The sequence below is a fragment of the Anopheles arabiensis genome, chromosome 2 (assembly GCF_016920715.1).
Source record: "Anopheles arabiensis isolate DONGOLA chromosome 2, AaraD3, whole genome shotgun sequence".
Lineage (NCBI taxonomy): Eukaryota > Metazoa > Arthropoda > Insecta > Diptera > Culicidae > Anopheles > Anopheles arabiensis.
In genome coordinates, this window is record NC_053517.1 from 33,073,743 (window position 1) to 33,096,223 (window position 22,481).

The 22,481-nt window shown below is 46.0% G+C and overlaps 1 protein-coding gene across 3 annotated transcripts; it reads left to right on the top strand.

The window, feature by feature from the left end:
* The first annotated feature begins 5,485 nt into the window (after positions 1-5,485).
* LOC120908740 (tyrosine-protein phosphatase 69D) lies at positions 5,486-14,741 on the top strand. 3 transcript variants are annotated; one of them, XM_040320059.1, is made up of 12 exons: positions 5,486-6,213; positions 6,312-6,420; positions 6,510-8,380; positions 8,448-8,675; positions 8,753-9,014; positions 9,156-9,744; positions 9,820-10,131; positions 10,208-10,360; positions 10,438-10,728; positions 10,810-11,108; positions 11,202-11,337; positions 11,422-14,741. In XM_040320059.1, exons 1-12 carry the CDS (start codon positions 6,132-6,134, stop codon positions 11,503-11,505), a joined length of 4,416 nt encoding a protein of 1,471 aa, XP_040175993.1. In that variant the 5' UTR covers positions 5,486-6,131; the 3' UTR covers positions 11,506-14,741. The 3 variants fall into 3 exon arrangements, with proteins under 3 accessions (XP_040175993.1, XP_040175994.1, XP_040175995.1); XM_040320060.1 differs by having other exon boundaries at positions 9,219-9,744; positions 11,422-11,538; XM_040320061.1 differs by having other exon boundaries at positions 9,222-9,744; positions 11,422-11,538.
* Positions 14,742-22,481: the final 7,740 nt, after the last annotated feature.

The following is a 22,481-nucleotide window of genomic DNA, read 5'->3' on the forward strand; positions in this document are numbered from 1 at the left end:
ATTTCCAAAAAAAACTGCGAAATTTTGTATCCATTACGTTACGTCCCTGTGCAAAGCATTCGCGACGCGTGCTGAAAGGTGAAGGTGGAGTAAATCGCCATTTTTCTACAACCCTCCTGCTGATGGCGGTAAGTAAAGTAGGTAAGTAGCAGTGTTCCAGACAAATAATGGAAAGTTGACAATCGAAATCTTCACACAAACACGCACACAAGTACACACAGTACAACAGTGCAAAGTGGTCCGGTAGTGAGTTTGTGTGGAAGCTGCTGCCATTGCTGGTCGTGAGTAAACTTCTTAGAAATCTCTATAATTCAATGCCTGATCGCCCGGGCGCTGTGTAGCAATCGGATGGCGCCCCACAAAATGACGGTATGACGGAGCCTGGTGCAAAACGTCAATACACGACTTCGCGCAATCCGCGCTAATTGGTGGGCCAAATATTGGGCAGATAATTTGAATGGGTGTGAGATAGAGCCAGTGTGTGTGAGGGAGAGCAGGAGTGCTGGGTCGAGCGGGGAGTGTGGGCCGGAAAGGCAGCAGTGACATATTGGGACACACAGATATGGCCACTCCGTGCGCGTGATTAAAGATGATAGACGCGGCAGGACGCGTGAACAGCGCGACGTTCTCAAACTCAACACTTATCGGCCAAAGCGAACGTCCTTGGCGAGTGTAGCGAACAAGTAGGGGATGTGCGGGTGTGTGAGAGGAGCAAGATTCTCTTTGCAATGGAAGGTCAAAATTCATGGCTTACTTGCTGACAGTTGATTTAGGATGATGAATTATCTCGTTTGCTTTATCATATTTGCTTATTAATTTGTTTAAGTAAAGAAGGTGCCATAAAAGAATTGGGCAAACAAGTGGTTCGCTTCGCTTTCGCACCGGGAGCAGAGCATTCCCAAACTCCTTCCAAAAGCAGGAACGCTCTGCTGTGACGTTTGCTGCAAAACCGTTAATGCCCCCGCCGCTTGGGATGTTCGTTAGTCCGAGTGGATTAGCTTTTTAGTTTGCCGTGTCCGTCCGCCCTGGGGACCACCCACCAGGAGCACATGAAAGGGTGGATCCGAACAAAAAAACCCCTCCGAAGGGTTGGACACATTTCTCCTTTTTCGGCCGGAACTGATAATGCCGACGCCAGTGGCGGTAGAGTTAAAAATAATTGATACACACCTTGGATCGGGTATTATAAGCTTTTGGCTGATCCGCTGTCCCCCGGTCCCGTCCCAAGTCGCAAGGGGTTGAGTCGTCTATCTGTGTTTCCTGCGCAATCGCCCCTCCGTCCTTCTTTGGGGCTGCGCGTTCTAAACGCGCTTCCGAGTTATCAGACAGTTTATAATTAATATTTGCCCAGATAACACACCAGTGCAGTTGTTGAGGAAAGCGTCACGGCAACCGACAAAAAAAACGGCTTTACCAGGTACCGACCGATGACAGGTGGAATCCGAAAAATCCGTAATCCTTACGTCTTGCGCACGGAAGACACCGACCGCGGTGATGTTACGCGATATCCATGTGCGCTGCTACTACGTATCGGCGCGTACATGTGTAATCCCTGGGCTGGCGCGCAGGGGATGGCCCAAACTCGGATAGTACACACATGTGGCAGCGCCATCGAATGCAAATGGAAATGTTCCGCCGAAGCTAGCGTAAGTACCGGCTAATGCCGCAGCTCTCTAGCCCTGCCACCCCACCACCCGGGACCAAGTGCAACGCCCCAACCAAGGGGGGTTCGTTCGTGCGCTTTCCGTGAGCGCAGGCGACCTGCGCCGACGATTCGCGGAGACTTAAGTTTGCTTATTTTAATGTGTCACTAAAATGCTGAACGTGCATCGAATACGCGATGAGCGCGCGCGCCGCCGTGCTGTGTCATTCGTAGCGGATTCGTTGCGGATTCGAGGGTGAAATTCGAGGTTTGCTTTTCGTCGCGTAATGTACGAGATATTAAAATTACGAACATCAGAGGCACACACACAACACACAATCAACTTCAACCTCGTTGACACACGAACACACTGATGAACATCATGTGCCTTTAATAATATTAATGAGAAATAATGGCCTCGCTCTTGTTGGCTTCTAGTACAAGGCGCGCGAGCGGCTCCTTTTCGTTGTTTCTGCAACCTTCGACAGGACAGTTATGGCAACACACTTTGGTCTATTGTTGTTTGATCGTTGCTCGATACGCTGGGCTTGATATTCGTTGATAAGCCCAGAAAGCAGGTGGTACGATTTGGGTAAACCTAGTGTCATCACCTTACTACCAACCAAAAGCTTTCAGGTTATAACGTGTCTTGGCTAATCAGGGTCACAGTAACAAAGGGTTTAAACACGTCCAAAACCGGACCCGACCATGGATGATGATATTTCCTGATCTTTTTAAGGACAACAAACATATTGCGCAGTAAAAACCGGACGCATTGGAGAGGAATGGTTCCCACAGTGGAATCGAACTACGTTCATAGCTTGCAGCACCCGACGCATGTATCGTTTGGATTGTTGGGCCGCCCAAGATACACGGTGTGAAAACTCAACCACTACAAACCAACCCGGGAGTGGACTGCTTTGCTTCTGCACCCATTCCACCCATCTCTACTGGAGGCACGGCACACTGAGGATCATAAACAAATTGAGCTACTTTATCGATCCTGTACAGTGTAGCAGCTTGTAAGTTTCTGCTGTAAAACCACAACGGGGTGTAATGTTTTCGGGTGCAATATAAATTGATTGAACGACACTGGACGAGACGCTTCAACCTCCACCCGTCTATCATTGCGACGAAAGCTGGATCGTAATATTGCAGCCAGAGAGCATTTCAAATCATTTGTTACTGCCGTGACCATAAACATTACCCGTACCGGGGACACAATGGTAAGAGATAACAGATTAATGCGATAAATTTAAAGGGTTCGCCATAAACCGGTGGGAGGTTCATTGCTTTTGGTTTTTTCTCTATCTCTCTCTCTCTCTCTTTACGACACAATCTGTTAGGCGTCTCCCATACACACCATACACATACGTATTCAGCAGTACCGATAATTTGTCACCCAAGACGATAAGTGTGAATTGGGTGCCCAGTTGATTAGGGCTATCTGTGCTCCATCCACATCCCCTTGGCCCGAAGTGGACACAGATCACGCGTACTGGAAGCCATCGGTATCGTGCTCGAGTCTGAAAAAGGGTGTTATTGTTCTACGAACGCGATCTGCACGCGAATGATAGAGTCCCCAGTTCGGGATGTGTGTATGTTTGTGTGTGTGGCTCTAGTAAGCAAGAAACGTGCACTCACTCTGCGCCGCCTTGATGAAGCCGTTATCAGTGCCTTTCGCCATCGTCACACGACAAGAGCTGACGCACTGACATAACTGACCAGGTAGCAGAGCACCGGGTCGCTGGTTGGCTCTTCGCCTCAAGCGTCCACACCTGCGCCGTTTGCCCGATATGGTTGGTCCTATGGTCCTATCGCTCGAATAGATTGTATTGTTCAAAGAAACTTATCAATTGCTACTATTGCCACAGAGTGTAGTAGGGTGCTGGTGGGGCGGGAGCTGGGTGCATCCTATTTTCTATCCCACTGATGGACGACGTGTCGTAAATTCTATGCGCCTTCCCAACCCTCGGGGGCTCCTATCCGGCAGATGAGGTGATGGTGCAACCGAAGCCCATAAACAAGGGGAAGTAGAGCGCTAATATGAGATGGTTCTTAGCGTTTTGAAAACATTGTCTCATCTGCGAAGCCATCGTTTGTACAAACAGTACACCTTGGCGATAGGGCACAATTGAACAATCCCGGTGCCGGTCGCGGTGCCGAAGGCTCGTAAACTCTGATTAGCTCTGAGCGTGCCACGAGTGGAATGTATTATTAACTAAAAATATGGAAAATTGCTATCGGCGGATTCCACACGTAACCACATCCATCCCCCGCCCAGGTACCGTGTGTCGTGGCTCATTTGTAGCTTGTTCAAAGGTGTTTTGTTTTCTTTCTATTTGTGTGTGTGTGCCGCGTTGGCTTCTGTTCCCTATGCGCGCGGTGGTAGTATTGCTGTTGCTGCTGTTGCTGCTGCTGCTGTTGCTGCTGGGGCCAGCAGCAAAGATAAGGGAGTCAATCAGTCAAGTGGCAAGTAATCCACTCGACACACAATTGACAAGCGTTTGCGCCGATTGATTTAGTAATGCAATTATTGGGCCCTAGTGCCGTTCGATTCGCCATATCACACGCCTCTTTATTGTTTCTGTGATAAAAACCCTTAGCCCCGATGGTCCGAAATGTTGGATATGATGAACATGGTTTGATAGGCTGGTAACGTGCGTCGATAGGTTGTTCTTCCGGCGTTCCGACTGCTTGCGACGCAATGTTGTGAAAGATGTCGTGAAATAAAAGTCGATTATCAGTCCTTCCTACTACTACCACTGCTACTACTGGTAGAGATAGCTTTCTGCGTAAGCTACTGATAAATTTATACCGCCCTATCACAGCAGCTTGTTGTTATTATCGTTGCAGTAGAAAATTCAAATCCTAGCGCAACAGAACGACCATGCGTTCAACACAACGACCCGCGCCAAACGATACCTTAGAAACAGACGAAAAGTGTGTCCACCAGTAAAGTTCGATCTTTATCCCCGAGCTGTTATCGGCAACTGTTTCGTTATCCGATTTTATGGTTCTTTCCGGTAGATAAACTAGAGTTCTATTTTCGCACCGCTTTGTGTGAAGCATTCATGCGGAATTCCAGTTGTGGAAGATACAAATATGGCAAAGATAAATTTCTGTACACTGCTAACAAAGCTAGTGCTGATAGCAAGAGAGATGCAAATGACTATGCAAAAGAATATTATAATTCCAAATAATAAAACCCCAGCAGCTAGATCTTGCACGAAAATAGTTTGTATTAATAACTTATGGATCCTTCCTTCCTTCTGTATCAAAGACTGACTATCCCGCTACGGATAATACTAAATACTACTGAATAAGACTCGAATGACCGCGCAGGTCGTTACGCCAAATAGAAAAATAAGACGAACAATCTAGCACTATGATATGAAATTCCGATCCATCACTTATCATTGTATATTTTAAGTTGTTGAGTAACTTTCATTTTTAAACTGTCTTACCGAAATAAACAGCATTTATAAATCCACCTAACCACTGTTGACTTTTTTTACAAAAAAAAAACTCCTCAAATACGGGTCCTAGGAACATAAACAATACGAGGCGCATCCATACAATCCGTACCATGCAGCACTCGTCAAAGCTAAGGACAGGATTTAATACACTATTCAAATTCCCATCAATGAATAATTAATCTGCATTCATCTATGCGTTTATTTGCGAATGTTGCAAGTTTTTGATCAATTTCCATTTAACAACTGAATAAAAACCAAACAAAATGCACAACACACATTCGCTACTTGGGCAAACGAGCGCACATGTACTGTCAACGCCACGAGCCGCTGCGCACCGGAGTCGGCTGTCAAACTGTGTCAACATGCACCAACCTGGGCTCACATTCACTTCGGTCGCCATTGTACACGGTTTTTGTTTTCCCATTCCCGTTTGGGTCCGCAAAAACGCTGCCGAAAAGTGCTGAAACCATGAAACAGAAGCAATAGAAAAGTGAGTGATGGTTGCGTGCAGTGTAGTTGCGATAGAATAAAGTGCGTTACGCGCACCGGCACAGTGCAGCGAGCGTGTGATAAGCCGCATCCGAACTGCCCCCGGAGAAAGGTGCGAGAGGGAGAAAGAGAGGTGTGTTTCGTGGGCGCTGTACGAGGAGCAGCAGCAGCAGCAGCAGCAGCAGCAGCAGCAGCAACCAGGCAAGAAAAAGTAGAAGCAACAGCGGAAAGCGTACCGGAGGCAGAACAATCAACGAACAAACGGGCGAGAGATAAATCCGTGTGTGAGTGTGTGGTTGTGTGTTGTGTGTGTGTGTGTGCTGTCCGTCCGTCCCCGCCCGCGGAAGCTGGGCAGTTTTCGCGGCACAGTTGGGTGTTGGCAGACAGGCAGCAGCAGCAGCAGCATCAGCAGATAGCTTCAAATCATAAGAGGGGGCGGATTAGCAGCAGCGCAGGCGAAGCCGATCACAGTGCCATCGAAGAGCTGTTTTCCACACGCTCTTACCCGAAGACGGCAAGCAATGTGGAAAAAGCAAGCCCCCTTGTGCTGGCTCGTAAGTGTTTACGTCGTGTGTCAGCTGGTTGCAGCGAAGGATAGTCAAGGTATAGCAAAAGCAGACAACAAACACGCCCTGCCCTAGCGTACCGGTGCGTCTGACTGTCGCATGATGACTAATGCATCTTCCCCCAATCGTTTTCAGTGCGAGAGGAATACTTCATTGCCGGCAGTAACGGAACGCTGTCCTGTGCCACGTCCGAGAATCAGAACATAGTGTGGCAAAAGAATGGCGCAAACATTTCCAACTCACGGTAAGTGTGTGGGGTGGTGGGTGGATAGAGTTTGGAATTGGGAGTATAGGGCAATTAATTACTAATCACCATACTCGATCATTTTGCAGTATATCGTTCCTTATCGTGGACAGCAGTGAGGCGGTCCGGAAGCTGTCCTACCTCGATCCGGCGGACGAGGCGGACGAAGCAAACGCTCCGAAGCTGTACTACACCCTGACCATACACAATTTTACCAAATCCGACGAAGGTAACTACACCTGCTACAACCTGGAAAATGGTCTCAACGTGTCGTACACCGTGCGCACCGTAATTCTACCAAAGATCACCCAAACTAGCAACGAAAAGATTAGAACTAAGACGACCAGCACCCAGCAGCTGTACTGCGTGATCGAGGCGTTTCCGCTGTCGCACACGATCTACTGGGTGAAGGAGGATGCATCGGGCGAAAGCAGCCTGCGGGCGCTGGCCAACAACTCGGAACAGCGGGTGATCGACGAGCGGCACGTGAACGCCACCCTGACCCTGCGCGATCTCACCAAGGGCCACAACGGCACGTACTCGTGCGTGGTCCTGCCCTCGGCGCAGATGCAGGCGGCCAACTACGAGGTGAAGAAATCGATGGCGCTGCTGATACTGGACGTGCCGCAGGTAACGATCGATTACGCGAAAGCCGTCGGAGCGAACAAAATCTATCTCAACTGGACGGTCAACGATGGCAACGATCGGATCAAGAACTACATCGTGCGCTACCTGAAAACGGGCGACCAAACGTTCACGTACTATCGCGAGAAGATAGGAGGAAACAATTCGTTCTACGTGCTGGACGGGTTCGAGCCCGGCACGGACTACAAGATCAGCTTGGGCGCATCGAACGGGCAGGGCGACAGCAAGCACCACGAGTACAGCGAAACGATACGCACGCTCGACACGGACCCGAGCTTCACGCCGGAGGTCGAGGTGAAGGGCAGCTCGCACAGCACGATCACGATCGGCTGGGCACCGCCGCCGGCGAACCTCACCGACTACATCCAGTACTACGAGCTGGTCGTATCGCACGCCGGTGTGAACGACTCCGTCATGAAGAAGGAAGCGTTCCATCCGCAGAACAGCCGCAACCTGCCGTACATGTTCGATAACTTAGCGACCGCCACGACGTACAACTTTCGCGTGCGTGCCTGCAGCGAGCTGACGAAAATCTGCGGCAACTGGTCGGACCCGGTGAACGGGACGACGAGCGATGGGCAGGCGTCGGCGCCGCGCAGTCTGCAAATTACCTGCTCGCACCACAACATCTCGCGACGCAACTTTGTTCGCGTGCGCTGGGAGGTGCCCGAGTTTCCGAATGGGAAAATCATGTCGTATCAGGCCATTTTGAGCGGCGTGGCCAACTATCGGTCCGAGTTTGGCATGATGAAGAGCGACATTTGGGGACCGAAGATCAAAAACATCAACCCGGACTCGTACTCCACCGCGTACGCGACCGAGTACGACAATGTGCCGCCGAACACGAACTACACCGTGAACGTTACGGCGCACACGCGCACGAAGCGGCCCGGCGTGGTTGCGTCGGCCACCTGCACCATGCCGGCCACCACGCCCGACAATCTGGGCCGCATTAGCTGGGGCAAGCTGCGGACGGATCAGGACGACTGGATCTTTAAACTGTTTCTGCCCCGGCTGTCCGAGCGGAATGGACCGATCTGCTGCTACAAGGTGTACCTGACGCGCATCCACATACACCATAATGGGTCGCTGCCGGCGCCCGAGAACGCGCTCATCACGAGCTACGCGGACGTGCATTCGATGAATAACACGCACGGTGGAACCTATCTGGCCGAGGTGTTCGCCGGTATGAGCAGCCAGACGGAGGTGTTTCTGGGCGATGGTAAAAACAGTCCGGCAGTGGGCCTGTGTCCACAGTGCCTGCAAATGCGGCACCGTGTGCAGGTCGAGGCGGAACGTGCACCAGCAACGACAGGTCGGTGTCAGTTCGTTTTTGTGTCTGGAAGATCTGTTTTTTCATTTTCTTATGCGTTTTCCAACAGAATTGCCTGCGGCACGCGATGATCTACCGGCAGCAGATGATGTGACGGCAGCACCGGGAGCCCGGACGGGCAATGAAGCGGTTGCTCTAGAAGATGAGCGTAAAGCGTCCTCCAATCACGAGAAACGAGATACGGGCAAATATTATGAATCGCTGACACGGCTGGAAACGGTTTTTGACGGTGCTCTGGATCCAACGAGTAATTACACCGGATTCCTGGAGGTTGTCGGTAAGTGTGGTCGTAATTCTCCGTTGATGGTGTAAAGATGATGAACGAAATTTTCAATATTTGTTTCTCCACTGCAGTAAAAACCGACAGCGGCAATGATGGACGCGACTACCTGTCGACTTTTAGCGAGTACTTCCAGGAAATGAATGCCGGAGCACCGATGGAGGGAGACGTGGACGGAAACGATTTGTCCTACATACTGAACATTGTGATTCAAGTCCTGCTGGCACTGATTGCCGTGGTGGTGATTGTGCTAATGGTGCTGTGCTTCCTGCACAAGCACGTCAGCAACAACATCGCACAGGAGGGAGAGGCGATCAGTTTGGGCGACTCGTTGAGGTAAGCGTTCGCTGTTTCGATCAGTCTGGGGAGGGAAAATGGAACAAAGACCCACACCGACGGTTTGGTTTTCCTGCGAGTTTTGTTTTTGTTGCCCCGGGACTATTTTTGCTCCCTTCCTGTCTCTCCCCTTCTCTACAGACGAGCCCTCTGCAATGGTGGCCGTGGTGTTAATGTTCATCATCGTCATTTGCTCGGTTCCAGCAGTGCCAAGCCGCCAGTGCTGCCGCCGATCTCGAAAGACGACCTGCCGAAGGCGTACAACGACAAGCACAAGGACTCGGACTACGGGTTCCAGCACGAGTTCGAGCTGCTGCCGGACAAGTTTGCCGACCGGACGACGAAGAACTCCGACATGAAGGAAAACATGCCCAAGAACCGGTACCCCGACATTAAGGCGTACGATCAGACGCGCGTAAAGCTCACGCCACTGAACGGATTGGCCGGCTCGGACTACATCAATGCGAACTTTGTCATCGGGTACAAGGAGCGCAAGAAGTTCATCTGCGCCCAGGGTCCGATGGATGCCACCATCAACGACTTTTGGCGCATGATCTGGGAGCAGCATCTGGAGATTATCGTAATGCTGACGAATCTGGAGGAGTACAACAAGACCAAGTGTGCCAAGTATTGGCCGGAAAGCACGAACGATTCCATCCAGTACGGCGAGCTGCTGATCACGTTCCAGTCGCTTACATACTACGCCGATTACATCATTCGCACGTTGAAGGTAGGACCGACAGCATGGATGGTTCATCCTGGTCGATCTTGGAGCAATAATGTTTTTTTTTTTCGTGTTGCGCAGGTTACGAAACGGTCCGCCAGCTCGGGCGAGGAAACGTCTCGCGAGATCAGCCAGTACCACTATTTGGCGTGGAAGGATTTCATGGCACCGGAACACCCGCAAGGCATAACGAAGTTTATCAACCGAATCAACTCCGAATACTCGCTGCAGCGTGGTCCCATTCTGGTGCATTGCAGTGCGGGCGTCGGTCGCACCGGTACGTTTGTAGCGCTGGACACGCTCATGCAACAGCTGCAGGAGGAGGGCCAGGTGTTTATTTTCAACACAATTTGTGATATGCGATATCAAAGAAACTTCCTCGTCCAATCTTTGGTGAGTGTGTAATCAGCATTGTGCGGAAGCAACACAACTTAAGTTAAAAAAAATCAACAATTTGCTTCGATTTTAGAAACAATACATCTTTTTGTACCGTGCACTGGCCGAGCTGGCGTACTTTGGAGACACGGAGATCGATCAAAAGTCGCTGGCCAGCACCATCGAAGCGCTGAAGCAGCCGTCATCGGAGAACGTCGAAATATCGCGACTTGAGCTACAGTTCCAGGTAAGCAGGACGCTCATCGCCGCAAACGAAAACGCCAAAGAAATTTGATTTTCATCGTTAATATTGTCCCTTTGCAGCGTCTAAAAGCGTTCCAAGAGGACACGCGCAAAACTACGACGATGGGCTCGAGCGAGGAAAACAAGGCGAAAAATCGCTCCGAATCGTGCATCCCGTACGACAAGAACCGCGTCATACTAGCCCCCATACCGGGCCGGGACAACTGCACCTACATTAATGCGTCCTTCATCGATGGGTACGATGACGAGAACAACTTCGTCATCACCCAGGACCCGATGGAGGATACCATTTTCGACTTTTGGCGCATGATATTCGAGCAACGCATCAAAACAATTGTCATGTTCTCGGAGGTAAGGTCCTTTGGCGAAGTGCGGCTTTTGTTTTACGCTAGTCCCCCTCTTGAAACTAACGGCGATTCTGCATCTCCCCAGATCGGCGACGGTCCAAACAAGTGTCCCCGGTACTGGGCCGACGAGGAGATGAAGTACGAAAACCTGCTAGTGTCGTACATTCAGAGCGAGAGTGGCCCTTACTACACGAAGCGCGAGTTCACCGTCACCAACTGCAAAACCAACGACACGATCCACGTGACACAGTTCCAGTACAATGGATGGCCCACGGTGGAGGGCGAGGTGCCGGAGGTGACCCGCGGTATGATCGAGATCGTGAACCAGGCGCAGAAGCATAGCTCTCAGCAGCAGGACATTTTTACGATTGCCGTTCACTGCAGGTAAGCGCGAACGTTTTTTTCTTTTCTTTTGCACTTTTGTGCTACTTATTTGCGTATATTCATATACCTTTTCGCTGCCCTTTTCTTTCGCAGTCTCGGAACGGACAAAAGTTCTCTTTTCGTTGCCATGTGTATATTAGTGATGCAGCTGAAGACGGAGAAACGCGTCGATATTTGCACCGTGGTGCGAAAGCTTCGAGCACAACGTAGTTTAATGATACAGACATATGTAAGTAATGGGATTCCTTCGTCCAGAGCGAAATAAATCCTCCCGACCGAGCTCACTATCCGCTTTCATCCCTTTTCGTTCCAGGCACAATATGAGTTCCTGCATAGGGCTATTGTAAATTTTGCTGATCTGTATAAAATATCGCTAGGCATCGTGAACGATTGTTGATAGAAAGGGTAAGACCGTGTGACTCGAAGTAGTAATTAATATTCGAACAATATTAAACAATATATTACACACAAACACTACGCTCTAACCAGCAAACAAACAAAATACAATATACGTATCGTAAGTCGGGCAATGTGAGTGTAGCGTAGCGATACTGAAATGAGGATCAGTAACGGAGCTGCTGCGCCGGAGCTCGTTTTGCATCTGCATTCCTTTGAAAGCAAAGGTTGGCGCTATGAGAAAAGGTGGACGGCTGGAATGGTGCGAGGTGTAATGGTGTAGCGTAAAGGACAGGAAGGAGAAGTAGGACAAGCAAATCAGAGATTGAAGGCTTATTATCTGAAACGGTTTAGACAAACGAGAAAGTTCCAGTAAGTTAAGTAAGCGCAGTCGGGCGATGAGAAAGGGCGAGAAGACGTAGACCGCACAACCGATAACACACAACACCGAAACGTAGTAGTTTAACAGCACGAAAGCGAAGGATCAACACGAAAAAAGAAACCTAACATAACGAAGAAAGAAGTTTTGTGACTTCTTCTTTTTTGGAACATTTTATGTGCAGAATGACAATTAGGATTAACTCTTTTTATATACCGAATACACTGATACCACGCGATACAAGGAACCAACCGACCGTTCTTACACAAGCTGAAGATGATGATGATGATGGATGTACGATGATGAGGTGGTGAACACACCGAACTAACCCAGGAGAACAAAACGGAGACTACTGTAAAGCGACAAGCATGCGTTTTTGGTTTCGTTTGCCAACTATACTCTCAGCTATATGAGAAATTGCAATTGTACCACCTCTATTTCGACACCTCAGTCCCTATAAGCAGCCAGCCGAAGCTGCTGTGTGTTGGGTGGGAACAGTCGAGCCATGCTTTGCCTACACAAACGTGCTAGCCGAATGCGCGCTCCTGCATATAATTACGTGCCATCATCGATAGTTTTTTTTCTTTTTCGTTGTTTCCTTTTCCAAAAGTGTCGCCTTTGCCCCGCGCAACGATTCTCGGCGCCTTAAGCGAAGTAGCAAGCACACACAGCGCGATCGTGTAAACTGTGTACTGGATCGTACAAGACGATCGGTACTGTAGCACATTGAACAAATAGAAGCAAATCAGAATCAACGTATGTAGAGGAGAAAGGGGAAAGCGAACAACTGTGACACATTGCGCATCCAAACGAAGCGAACAAATGTAGCTTTTTGCGGCTATACAAATCTAGTCTGATATGATGATAAAACCTAAACTAGCAACTTTCCCCCCGGTGCATTATTACCACCCCTGCCGCTACGACTGCCGCTGGTGCCGTGCTGTGAGGGGAAATATATCTCACTAAATCATGTTATCCCTCCAACCAATGCTTCCATCGCCATCGCGGCAATAGGCGCTCGCATTTCGCAAGCATTTCGTGCTGTGTGCGCGTAACCCTCAGTAGCACAAGGATGGCTCAACTGTTCCCGCTCATCGAACGATCGTGGCGAAGAACGGCAATGATGATTGTAGCGATTTACACAGTTTTACACAGGTTTTTGTGTGTGAGGATGTTTGTTTTTTGGTTTACAGCTAGGTCCGATGCTTCGGTAGATTTACATCTCTTAGGTATTTGTGTTTATATTGCGACAATCCGTAGAAATTCTCAGAATCTAATTCTCTAATCGCCATCGCCTCGTCTAAAGCAGACGCTTACATTTACAACCTACCAGCACACACACATTCATTGATACTAAACAAAAACCAACCCAATTACTCATTAATTATATCGATTAGGCGTAAAATAAAATGTGAATCTAGCGATAGGGGGGTAGCACACTAGAGAAAGGGGGGAGAAAGACGGAGGGGGAATAATAATTGAACCTTTTGTTTGCACTTTAAGTTAATTCTCACTCTCATGCTTCTCATTCCCTAAGTCATCATTACCTTGCTCTGATAAAGAATGTTGCTAAAAGCGGGGAGCAAAACCATCACGAGCGAAACCATTGGCCATGGCACAAATTAGAACAATTAACCAGCCACAACACGCAACAGCATATAAATATTACCTGTAAGAGAGATAGATATCATCCCACGTAAAGACAATTTAAGTATCGCGCTTCCCACCAGGTCCGTTAGAGCATCGTTATTTTGTTTGAGTTTTGCTTTGTTCGGGGGGTGGTGCAAGGGTGAAAAAAAAACACACACAAACATACACAACACAACACAACAAGAACTCATACGTTTTTGGCTTCTGTGGAGCCCGCGTGTAAGTCAACCCCGGACGCCCAGAGACGCGCACAACAACCCATTTAAAAAAAAAAGTTCATCACACACACACACACATGCCGATGAGGACGCAGTGCGCCTCTGTGCCTTCCATTCACGTGTAGAGAGGTTTTTAGCAGCCGAACCGGATGGATGACACACACACACACACATTGTCTCTCAGACACACATAGTAGAGCCGCTTTTGCGTGGGGAACAGGGTAGGAAAAGATAGGAAGAGGATGTAAAAGTTCAGTTTAATGTTTGTTTGGTTGTTTTTTTTTTTTGGTGCGTTTATTGGCATCCTTTTACAAGGGAAACAAAACACAACAGCAAACAGAGTCAAAAAAGGAGAAAGATAGTTCCGTATGCTTATTAGAGGTCGGCAGCAATCCTCCAAAAAATCGATTTGCTACGTGTGCTATAATAGCAGTGTTTGAATTAAGTTTCATAAATTAACGATTATCCTTATTGAGAGCAAAATACAAAGCAAAGCAAACACAGCATAATTATCAAAACAAGCAACAAACTAACAAACAAAAGAAATGCAAACGAAACAAAACAAAAAGGTGCGCCCAACGAGACAGTAAACAGATACTCTAGAACTACAAAAATACCTCTATTTGTGTGTAATAGTCAATAATGAGTAAGGCATCCAGTGCGCCGAACAGCAAGCAGATCAGCAACAGCAGCGGCAACAGCAGCAGAAGCAGCAAATACCAGTATGATATTTCTTTAGCGTATTTGTGGCGTCTGTGAGTAAAGCGAATGTGCGCGGATGAAGCATGCTAACGTGCAGCCAACGACAACGGGAGGAATACTAATATTAAGCCACAATAATCGAATCCATCTGCATCTGCAGGCAACACATTGCAAGTGCAGCAACAAGCATCAACAAACAAACAAACACGAGCAAAATCACATGTTAACCGAACTGGAAATCAAATAAACTAAATCCCCGCCAGGCTGAACCAGGCCCAGGCCCATTCATATGGTACGCGTGGTCCACGGTTGGGAACAAAACTGCAAACACCACAGCGTACAGTGGAGGCGGTGTACTGCAATTGATTCGAGAAATGGAAAACAGAAAGTCCAAATCGCCAAGTCAACCCAACCAGCGCTCTCTAGTAGTAGTGGTAGTAGTAGATAACTTCTGCTTAACTCTCGGAGTGGTAACATCCGTGTGGCTTATTTGTGTCTGCCCGGATGTCCTATATGTTGATCATGCATGCCGTGCGCTTATATAAATATGCATCAGCTGCTGCGCAACGCAGCGAACGCAGCCGCGAGTCGATTTTGTTTATGTGTGCTAAGAATTTTGCAATTTATTGTGTATAAAAGCGGAAGCAAGCAAACAAACAGGCAAAAAAGCTGAAACACAGTGCAGCGCGATAGCCATTTTTTTCAGCTATTCTCAAGAAAAAACCCGCCCGATGCATTAAAGAAGCTTGGACGCGGGCTTAAGTGAAAGAGCGAGCGAATGGAAAGGCGGATTTTCAAATAATAACGGCAGGCGGTAAAAGCAAAGGAAAGTTAAGAAAAGAATGATAATAATAGAATGAAAGCGATTATGCAATGAGATAAAGGGCGAATAAAAGTAAACAAAAAACTAAAAAGCGAATAATTGTTTTTTTCTTTTCTCGCATAGAGCAGGACGTGTAAATGGAATGTGATACACACTTATTGGGTAAGATTATCGTTGCTTTGCACAATTTCCTTCACTTTGCGCGGCCGATTTAAGGTAATGTAGGAAGATTTGATCATCTCTGGAATACCCAACAAACCTTTAGCAACTGTTTTGCAACAGATGTGGGCTGACTTCTTTGGAAACTATCCGAAAAATATGCGTTTCACTAAGCTCTAACGGTTTTTAAGGATACATTTCATTCTGAACCATCAAACCTTGAAAGAATTTCAAATGAATTAGTATCTCGACATTTTTAACCGTCATCGAACCTTTTGGGTGTTATCAAAAGCTGGGTGCCAGTACCACCCTCCCCGATCGCCATCTACAGGGGGGGGGGGCGATACTCTAAATCCACCACTGGTAAGCTTAATTGAAACTAACCTTTTATTCTGAAATTGTTCTGAATGTCCCGTTGAACTGCACTTACTGTATCGTATTGTTCCACCGTTCCGTCTAATTTCGCACAATATCACTCCATGCACAATATCACAGCACAATATTTTCCTCGGACGTTGAAATACGTGTGTAGTCAAATAATACTTGCTTAAAATGTTAATTAAAAATGGCCTCCTGTTTTACACTTGTCCCTTTTGACTGGACAGTGACACATTTGCTGTCACCGCGCAGCCAAAGGTAACTACGATCTGCTGAAGATGATCAAGGGAATCTGTTGTAGCATATCTGCTAGTATACAGAACTTATGATAAACCACATTATCAGCTATATAACATATTGTAACACACTCCGGAAAGCCAAAACACACTATTGCAACACATTCATTATAAGACATTCAGCAAATCAGGTCATACCATAACAACACAACCGGAAGAGTTTAGGCTACACAGTTCTTATAAAATCAATTGTGAAACACTTAGTGAAAACACCCTAAAGACGCATAATAAGCAAATCAGGTGTTACTGCAGGCAAACTAGGTGAACTGAGAACGCATAGCAACTTATAAGTTCAGCGACGAAAACATCCATTCTTTAAAAACAATAGTTGAATTCTTTCCAACTTCTCTCGCAATACAGTAAAACCCCAGCATAGGCACTAGTGTTGGGAATTTCGTCAAAAAAAAGGAACGGAACGGAACTAGTTCATTTTTCAAAAAGAACGGAACGTGAACCTGGGGTGCAAAAGAACCGACCCAGAGCTTAGAAGCCAAACTGTCTTCCAGGGGGGGGGGGGGTATCATATCGGACACCAAATCTAGATGGGTTCAACCTATTCCCAGTAAGCTGTACCAGCTGTGCTAATATAAAGCATGCATTTATTATCTACCATTTTTTTAACTTTTTATATGCGACGACCATTTTCGGTCAAAGCCTTCCTGTACCACTAATAGGCTTGGCTATCAGTAACTTATTAAATGCCCATAGCAGGATAATCATCCCAGTGTATGGGGGCCGATGTTATTGAGTGCTACGAGTTGACGATTGTATCACGAGATTGACTAATTATTTGAATTTCACTTACTATTTAAAACAAATAGTTTTTTTCACACAAATCGTTTACAAGATCACAGCACTCAAACGGTTGTCGAATGGAACAGAATGCTTCAAATCGAATGGCCAAATATTGGAATCATGCCGAGTGCCAAGATCATGTGGACATCGTGGCATAAAAAATAAATACATTTTATTTTTCGTTGTTCATACTCGCATATCATAATACATTTTTTTCCAACCCGTTCTGCCATATGAGTATTAATTTAAATTTTATAATAGTTATTTGTCTAGTTTAGACTAGCTAAATTATAACAAAAAGTAGAATAGATGTTACAAATTGCACCATAATACCAAATGCAACACCCTTTTTGGTTTCACTTATCACGATTTTTATATACGATACCCGACGAAGTGCGATGAATATTCCTGTGAGCATGGGAGAGTGCACAGGCAACACATACTGTATGCGAGAAAGAGTGAACAGTTATCTTGCATGCAGCAAGCAACAGCCGGACAAAGCCGGTTTTTTCAAAGAACGGAACGCACGAACGATAGCACCTTGCTAACAATATTGAAGCGGCAAAGACCGGAACGGAACGGAGTGAACAGAAAGAACGAATTGAACGGAACGGAATGAACGGAAAGAACGGAATGAACGGAAAGAACGAAATGAACGGAACGGAACGGAATGAACGGAATGAACGGAACGGAATGAACGGAAAGAACGGAATGAACGGAACGGAACGAACGGAAAGAACGGAAAGAACGGAATGAACGGAACGGAACGATTTTGTATGAAGGATCGGAACGGAACGGCCTACATAAAGAACGGAACTTTTTTACTAGGTTCGGACCGGAACGGCCAACACTAATAGGCACACATCGACAAACACCTCAGACCAATTCAATTTATAAATTGTTACCAATAACAATAACACTTAATTATGACAAAAACACATAGGAAAACCAAATGTACGACGAAACCCATAACTTATTTTGAGTATAAATAAAACCAAATCCGACCATGGCAAGTCAGATTCGTTCGGATTGTCAAGATAGGCTGTTACGCTGCCTAAAAGCTTCGCCTTCCAACTTATTTCAAGAGTTTAGTTATGTCCCCCTACCCAAGGTAAGGCTTTTAAACTCAACAACGTTTCCAGGCCGACGATCCAACGACGATCAAGTGTTGAAAATTCCACCTCGACCAAAGTTTTATTCTACCTCGATACATGACAGCGAAACACTGACCTACCGCGACGGTACTCGATGATCAGTTGTGCCGTTTGTACGATCATCACATTACATGGCGAACGTATCTACAATAAAACTTACTACACTGTTATTGAACAACATTTGCATCAACGAACCTGTAATTTTTGGGAAAGGATCGAGCCATTCATTTTGTGGAAAAAAACACGAATAAAACATAAAATTTTCGTATTTTTTGTCATTTTGCCAATTATGCTCACTTGGCAAGTTACACTTAGCCATGTGAGATGCTTATGGGTTTGCGCAACTTGGAAAGTTTTTGTATCCTCGGTCCAGTTTAGCTCGCTCTCTCTCTTTCTCTCTCTCTCTCTCTCTCTCTCTCTCTCTCTCTCTCTCTCTCTCTCTCTCTTTTGCACACCCGAGGATGAAATCGGCATTCTCAATCAAGAAGGCGCTTTTTAACAATACAAGTCAAGACATAAGGCATTTAACTTAATTTCAGCATCCGTTCGTCAAAAATGTTATCATGGCGGCCATTTACAAAAAAAAAATTGTGAAAACAAAATTACAAAATTGTCAGTATTTCTGATGATCACAATGGCAATCGAGTCCGGGGAAAGCTTAAATCAAATGGACAGCGATTGCAACGCACTATCAAGGGTTAATATACATTTCCGCGATTCAGTTTCAGCCCAGCCCTGTAATTGGTCGACCTTAACTCGTGTCGGACAAACGGATTTTCCAGAGGTCCATTAATTCCTCCCCAAAAAATGGCAAGAAAAGTGAAAAGTTTTGTTTTTTTAAATATGTTTTACATATTGTTATGAGTTCATCCTACGTCTGGCCAAGCGGCACTGGAGATGAACACACATGTGTCTGTGTTTATGGCCCGGTTTTTGTTCGTTTGTAATTTAACCCGCCAGGAATCAGGCCGACTCATCGTCAGTGTGCCGACACTTTTCGCAGCTGCTACTGCCATAAGTGTGCGTGTGTGTGTGTCGTTGTTCATGCGCATGTACTTCACGCTTCACGCCAAAGCTTCCGCCGCCGTTCCCGTTCTGACGCGCGTTACGCAAAAGGGAAGCTGCGCGTGCAACAAACGCGCCCGGTCACACTGTTGCAGCGGCAGCAGCAGCAGGGCTCAAATTTAAAACCTTTTTTAAACCTTCCTAGTCTGTGTTTTTTTCCTCTTCTTTCATCTATTGCATCCTGTCCTATCACCACCCCTTTCCCAAAAACCCCCTTGCTCCGGCGGCTGCACTATCGACTCGATGATAACAAAAGGGGTGAGGGGTGATCAGGAGGCGAATGAAACCGGTACCGAAAAAAGTACCACCTCATTCCGGTACGATTATTACCAGCATTGTGTGAGTGTGACTGTGTCTGTGCAAAGGATCGAATCGAAGGGATTTTTTTATCCATTTGTATTACGTTTATTCGCTTCAATTCACTCAAGCTTTGGAAAACGGTTTGAAAATGTGTTAACATTGCCGTAGCAGGGGGGAAGGGGGAGGGCGCCACACATAGGAGATTGCCAAATTGCATGAATTGCGCAAATGAAACGAGGCCAACGAACGTTTTCTTCCTTTTTTTTTTCATCCCGTTTCCCATTCTCCAAAATCCGTTTCCGATCGTTTGTTGATGCTGCTCGAACCGTTTAAAAAGGGGTTTCCCCCGAAATGGCCAGCCACTGGCAGCACACACAGCCAAAGGCCACTCTGCGCCAGACGGTAACCGGGAGAGAGATAGAAAGAGAGAGCGTGCGCGCGCGTAAGGGTTCGCCAAAAGGGCGCAAGGGTTTGCGCACTGCATAAAAGGGGGTATGTGTATGGGCAGACCGAGTGGCAGCAGCAACAGCAAAAAAAAACAACGGAATCGCTCAAATCGAACCCGTCCAGATGAAAAATAACCCGAACAACCAACTCCAATCAAGAGCAGGACAATGAATGCGGGAAAAAACAGGAAAGCAAGCAAGAGCTGCTTGTAAGTGGAAAAAGGATGCAACAATGCGCCTAAATGCCGTCGGTAATCCGGGCGCGCAGATCGAGAGGGATTGCGCAAAAAAAAAGAAACACACACACACACACAAGAGGAAACAATGAAGAACGATCTAACCCCAAAACGTCGGCAAAACCCCTGAAACGAATCTGTCTAAAAAGCGAACGCAAAAAGCAGGACGGACGCAAGATCGGTGCGAGATCGAAGTTGGACCAGACGAGAACCAAAAAAAAGGAAGGAGAAAAAACACAGAAAGGGCCAAAGGGCGCTACTTTCCGAAGGGCGCTGCCGTTGGATGATTATTTACACGTTTAGCAAAGGTTTGGTACGGGTTTTGCCTACGTCATCGGAAGGTAACAGAGAGGCGCCCGGGCTAGCAACGGAAGGAAAGAAAGGGGGAAAAAGGGAGATGAAAAGGTAGCGCAAAAAAAAAACAAAAAATGAACCCGGTATCTAATATCATGTTCTTGATTCCTCGTCTCACCCCGTGTCTCTCTTTCGCTTCCTTCCGTTCCCTTTCCTCACTCCTTGCACACGCCGCAAGAAGAAGGGACCATTCTTTCGCACCTTATGTACACGCCGGCAAGGACAAAGGACACGCAGACACACACACACACGCAACAGGATGATGCACACTCGAGTCCAGCCGCCCGGTGGTGAGTTCAACGACCATAAAGGGATGCTGGGCGAGCGCGATTTGTTATCTGTTTTCCTGTTTTGATCCTGCTTAAAGGATTCATTAATAGCTTTGTCTACTCGTGTGTTCATTGCATGCATTAATTTGGTTCACTTGAAAGTGGGATATGTATGTGTGTGTGTGTGTGTGTGTGTGGGAAATGCGTTTAGTAAAGTAATGTTTAATTGCTTATTGCAAATGGGGTCTATTTATCATGATGCAAATGAGTGAAGGATAGCTTAATTGTGCTGCCGTTGGCCCTACGAACGGGTTAGGGTTCATCGTGTTTGGAAATTAATTTTGAAATTAATTTTTTGAATATTAAATTAAAATAACTCACAATGCTCTATTCCCTGTTTCACAAACATTTTTTATCAATTTATCTTTTGTTGTTTTTTTATTGTTATATTTCCCAAAAATATTTACAATCATCCCATTATTTATTGATAGTTGTTTTTGTTTCTTAATATTTATAAATCTTTTCTACCATTTGTGAACATTCCATCCATGATGGGAAACTATAAATCAATTTTTGGACGAATAAAAAAATATTAAAAACTATCAATGAATCAACTGAGTAACAAGATTATAAAATATTGAGAAACTAACAAAAAAATAAAAGAGCAACAAGAAAAAGCGTTAATACAACATACAGATCAATACAAACAATAAAGCAGCAAAAAACGTGGACGATTTTTTTTTAAATTTCATTAGTTTATGATGATCATTTAAGTTTTACTACGTAAATTATTAAAGGGCGATAATTAACGAGCTAAAATACAAATAAAGGAATGTTCTCAGTGCGTAGAATATATATTATGAATTTAGAATTATTTTACTAGATTGGTTGGAGTTTGGTTTTAAGCCTGTTTAAATACCAGGTCTCAAGGCACAGCCGTCAACTGACACGATTTTAAAACAAACCCGTCATGGGTTCAAGCCCCGAACGGACAGTGCCGCCCGTAAGTTGCACTGACTATTCTGCAATGGGTAATCAATAAGTCAAAAATATCCAAGCCCATTAAGAACTTAGATTAAGATTAAATCGCTAAATAAGTAGAAGAAAAAGAGAACTTTTGAAATAGAACGTTTACCATTTTTTACTATTAACAAACGTTTTACTACATTTCTTAACTTTTGTCATTCCCGGGAGAAAATCAGTGCTTTCGTGAGCACAGTTTAATTAAACATATCCATTATGGGTTCAAATCTCAACCAAAACTAGAGTGCCTGTTCTGCTGATCAGCCAAGTTTACGAGGGGGAGCTGTGATAGACAGCTTAACCCTATTGCAATTGATACATTTAGAAAATCAAATTCGTTTCAAAACGTTCTTTTCAATAAAGGCAGATACATCTTGTTATAATTCTTCTATAATTGTATTTAACTGCATTGATGATCGTTTTTTGTGATTTAAACACAACACAATTGAATGGAAATGAGTGCTTCAGATAAGGAAGATATAACATTTCTTTAAATGGGTTTGAATTTAAACGAGAAATCATTTAAAATTGTTTTCAATTGAACCAAGTTATTATAGCAACACAAAAAAAGCTTTCATTGTCCTGTAGTAGATCAACCGGCCCGGCCCAGTTCTAGTCATCTCATCTGTCCCAAAAACCACTTCAACTGTTCGTTGCGTTTGTCGTCGCTTATCGGAATTGAAGATATTACCGTGCGACCACTTTTCGAGGGAATGTCAATTTACCCACC

What these genes read in the sequence shown, in the direction of transcription:
- LOC120908740 (XM_040320059.1), top strand. Translation starts at nt 6,132, where the DNA reads ATGTGGAAAAAGCAAGCCCCCTTGTGCTGGCTCGTAAGTGTTTACGTC. An exon ending in CGGATTCCTGGAGGTTGTCG is followed by an intron (nt 8,676 to 8,752) that starts GTAAGTGTGGTC and finishes TCTCCACTGCAG; the next exon opens with TAAAAACCGACAGCGGCAAT. An exon ending in ACATCATTCGCACGTTGAAG is followed by an intron (nt 9,745 to 9,819) that starts GTAGGACCGACA and finishes CGTGTTGCGCAG; the next exon opens with GTTACGAAACGGTCCGCCAG.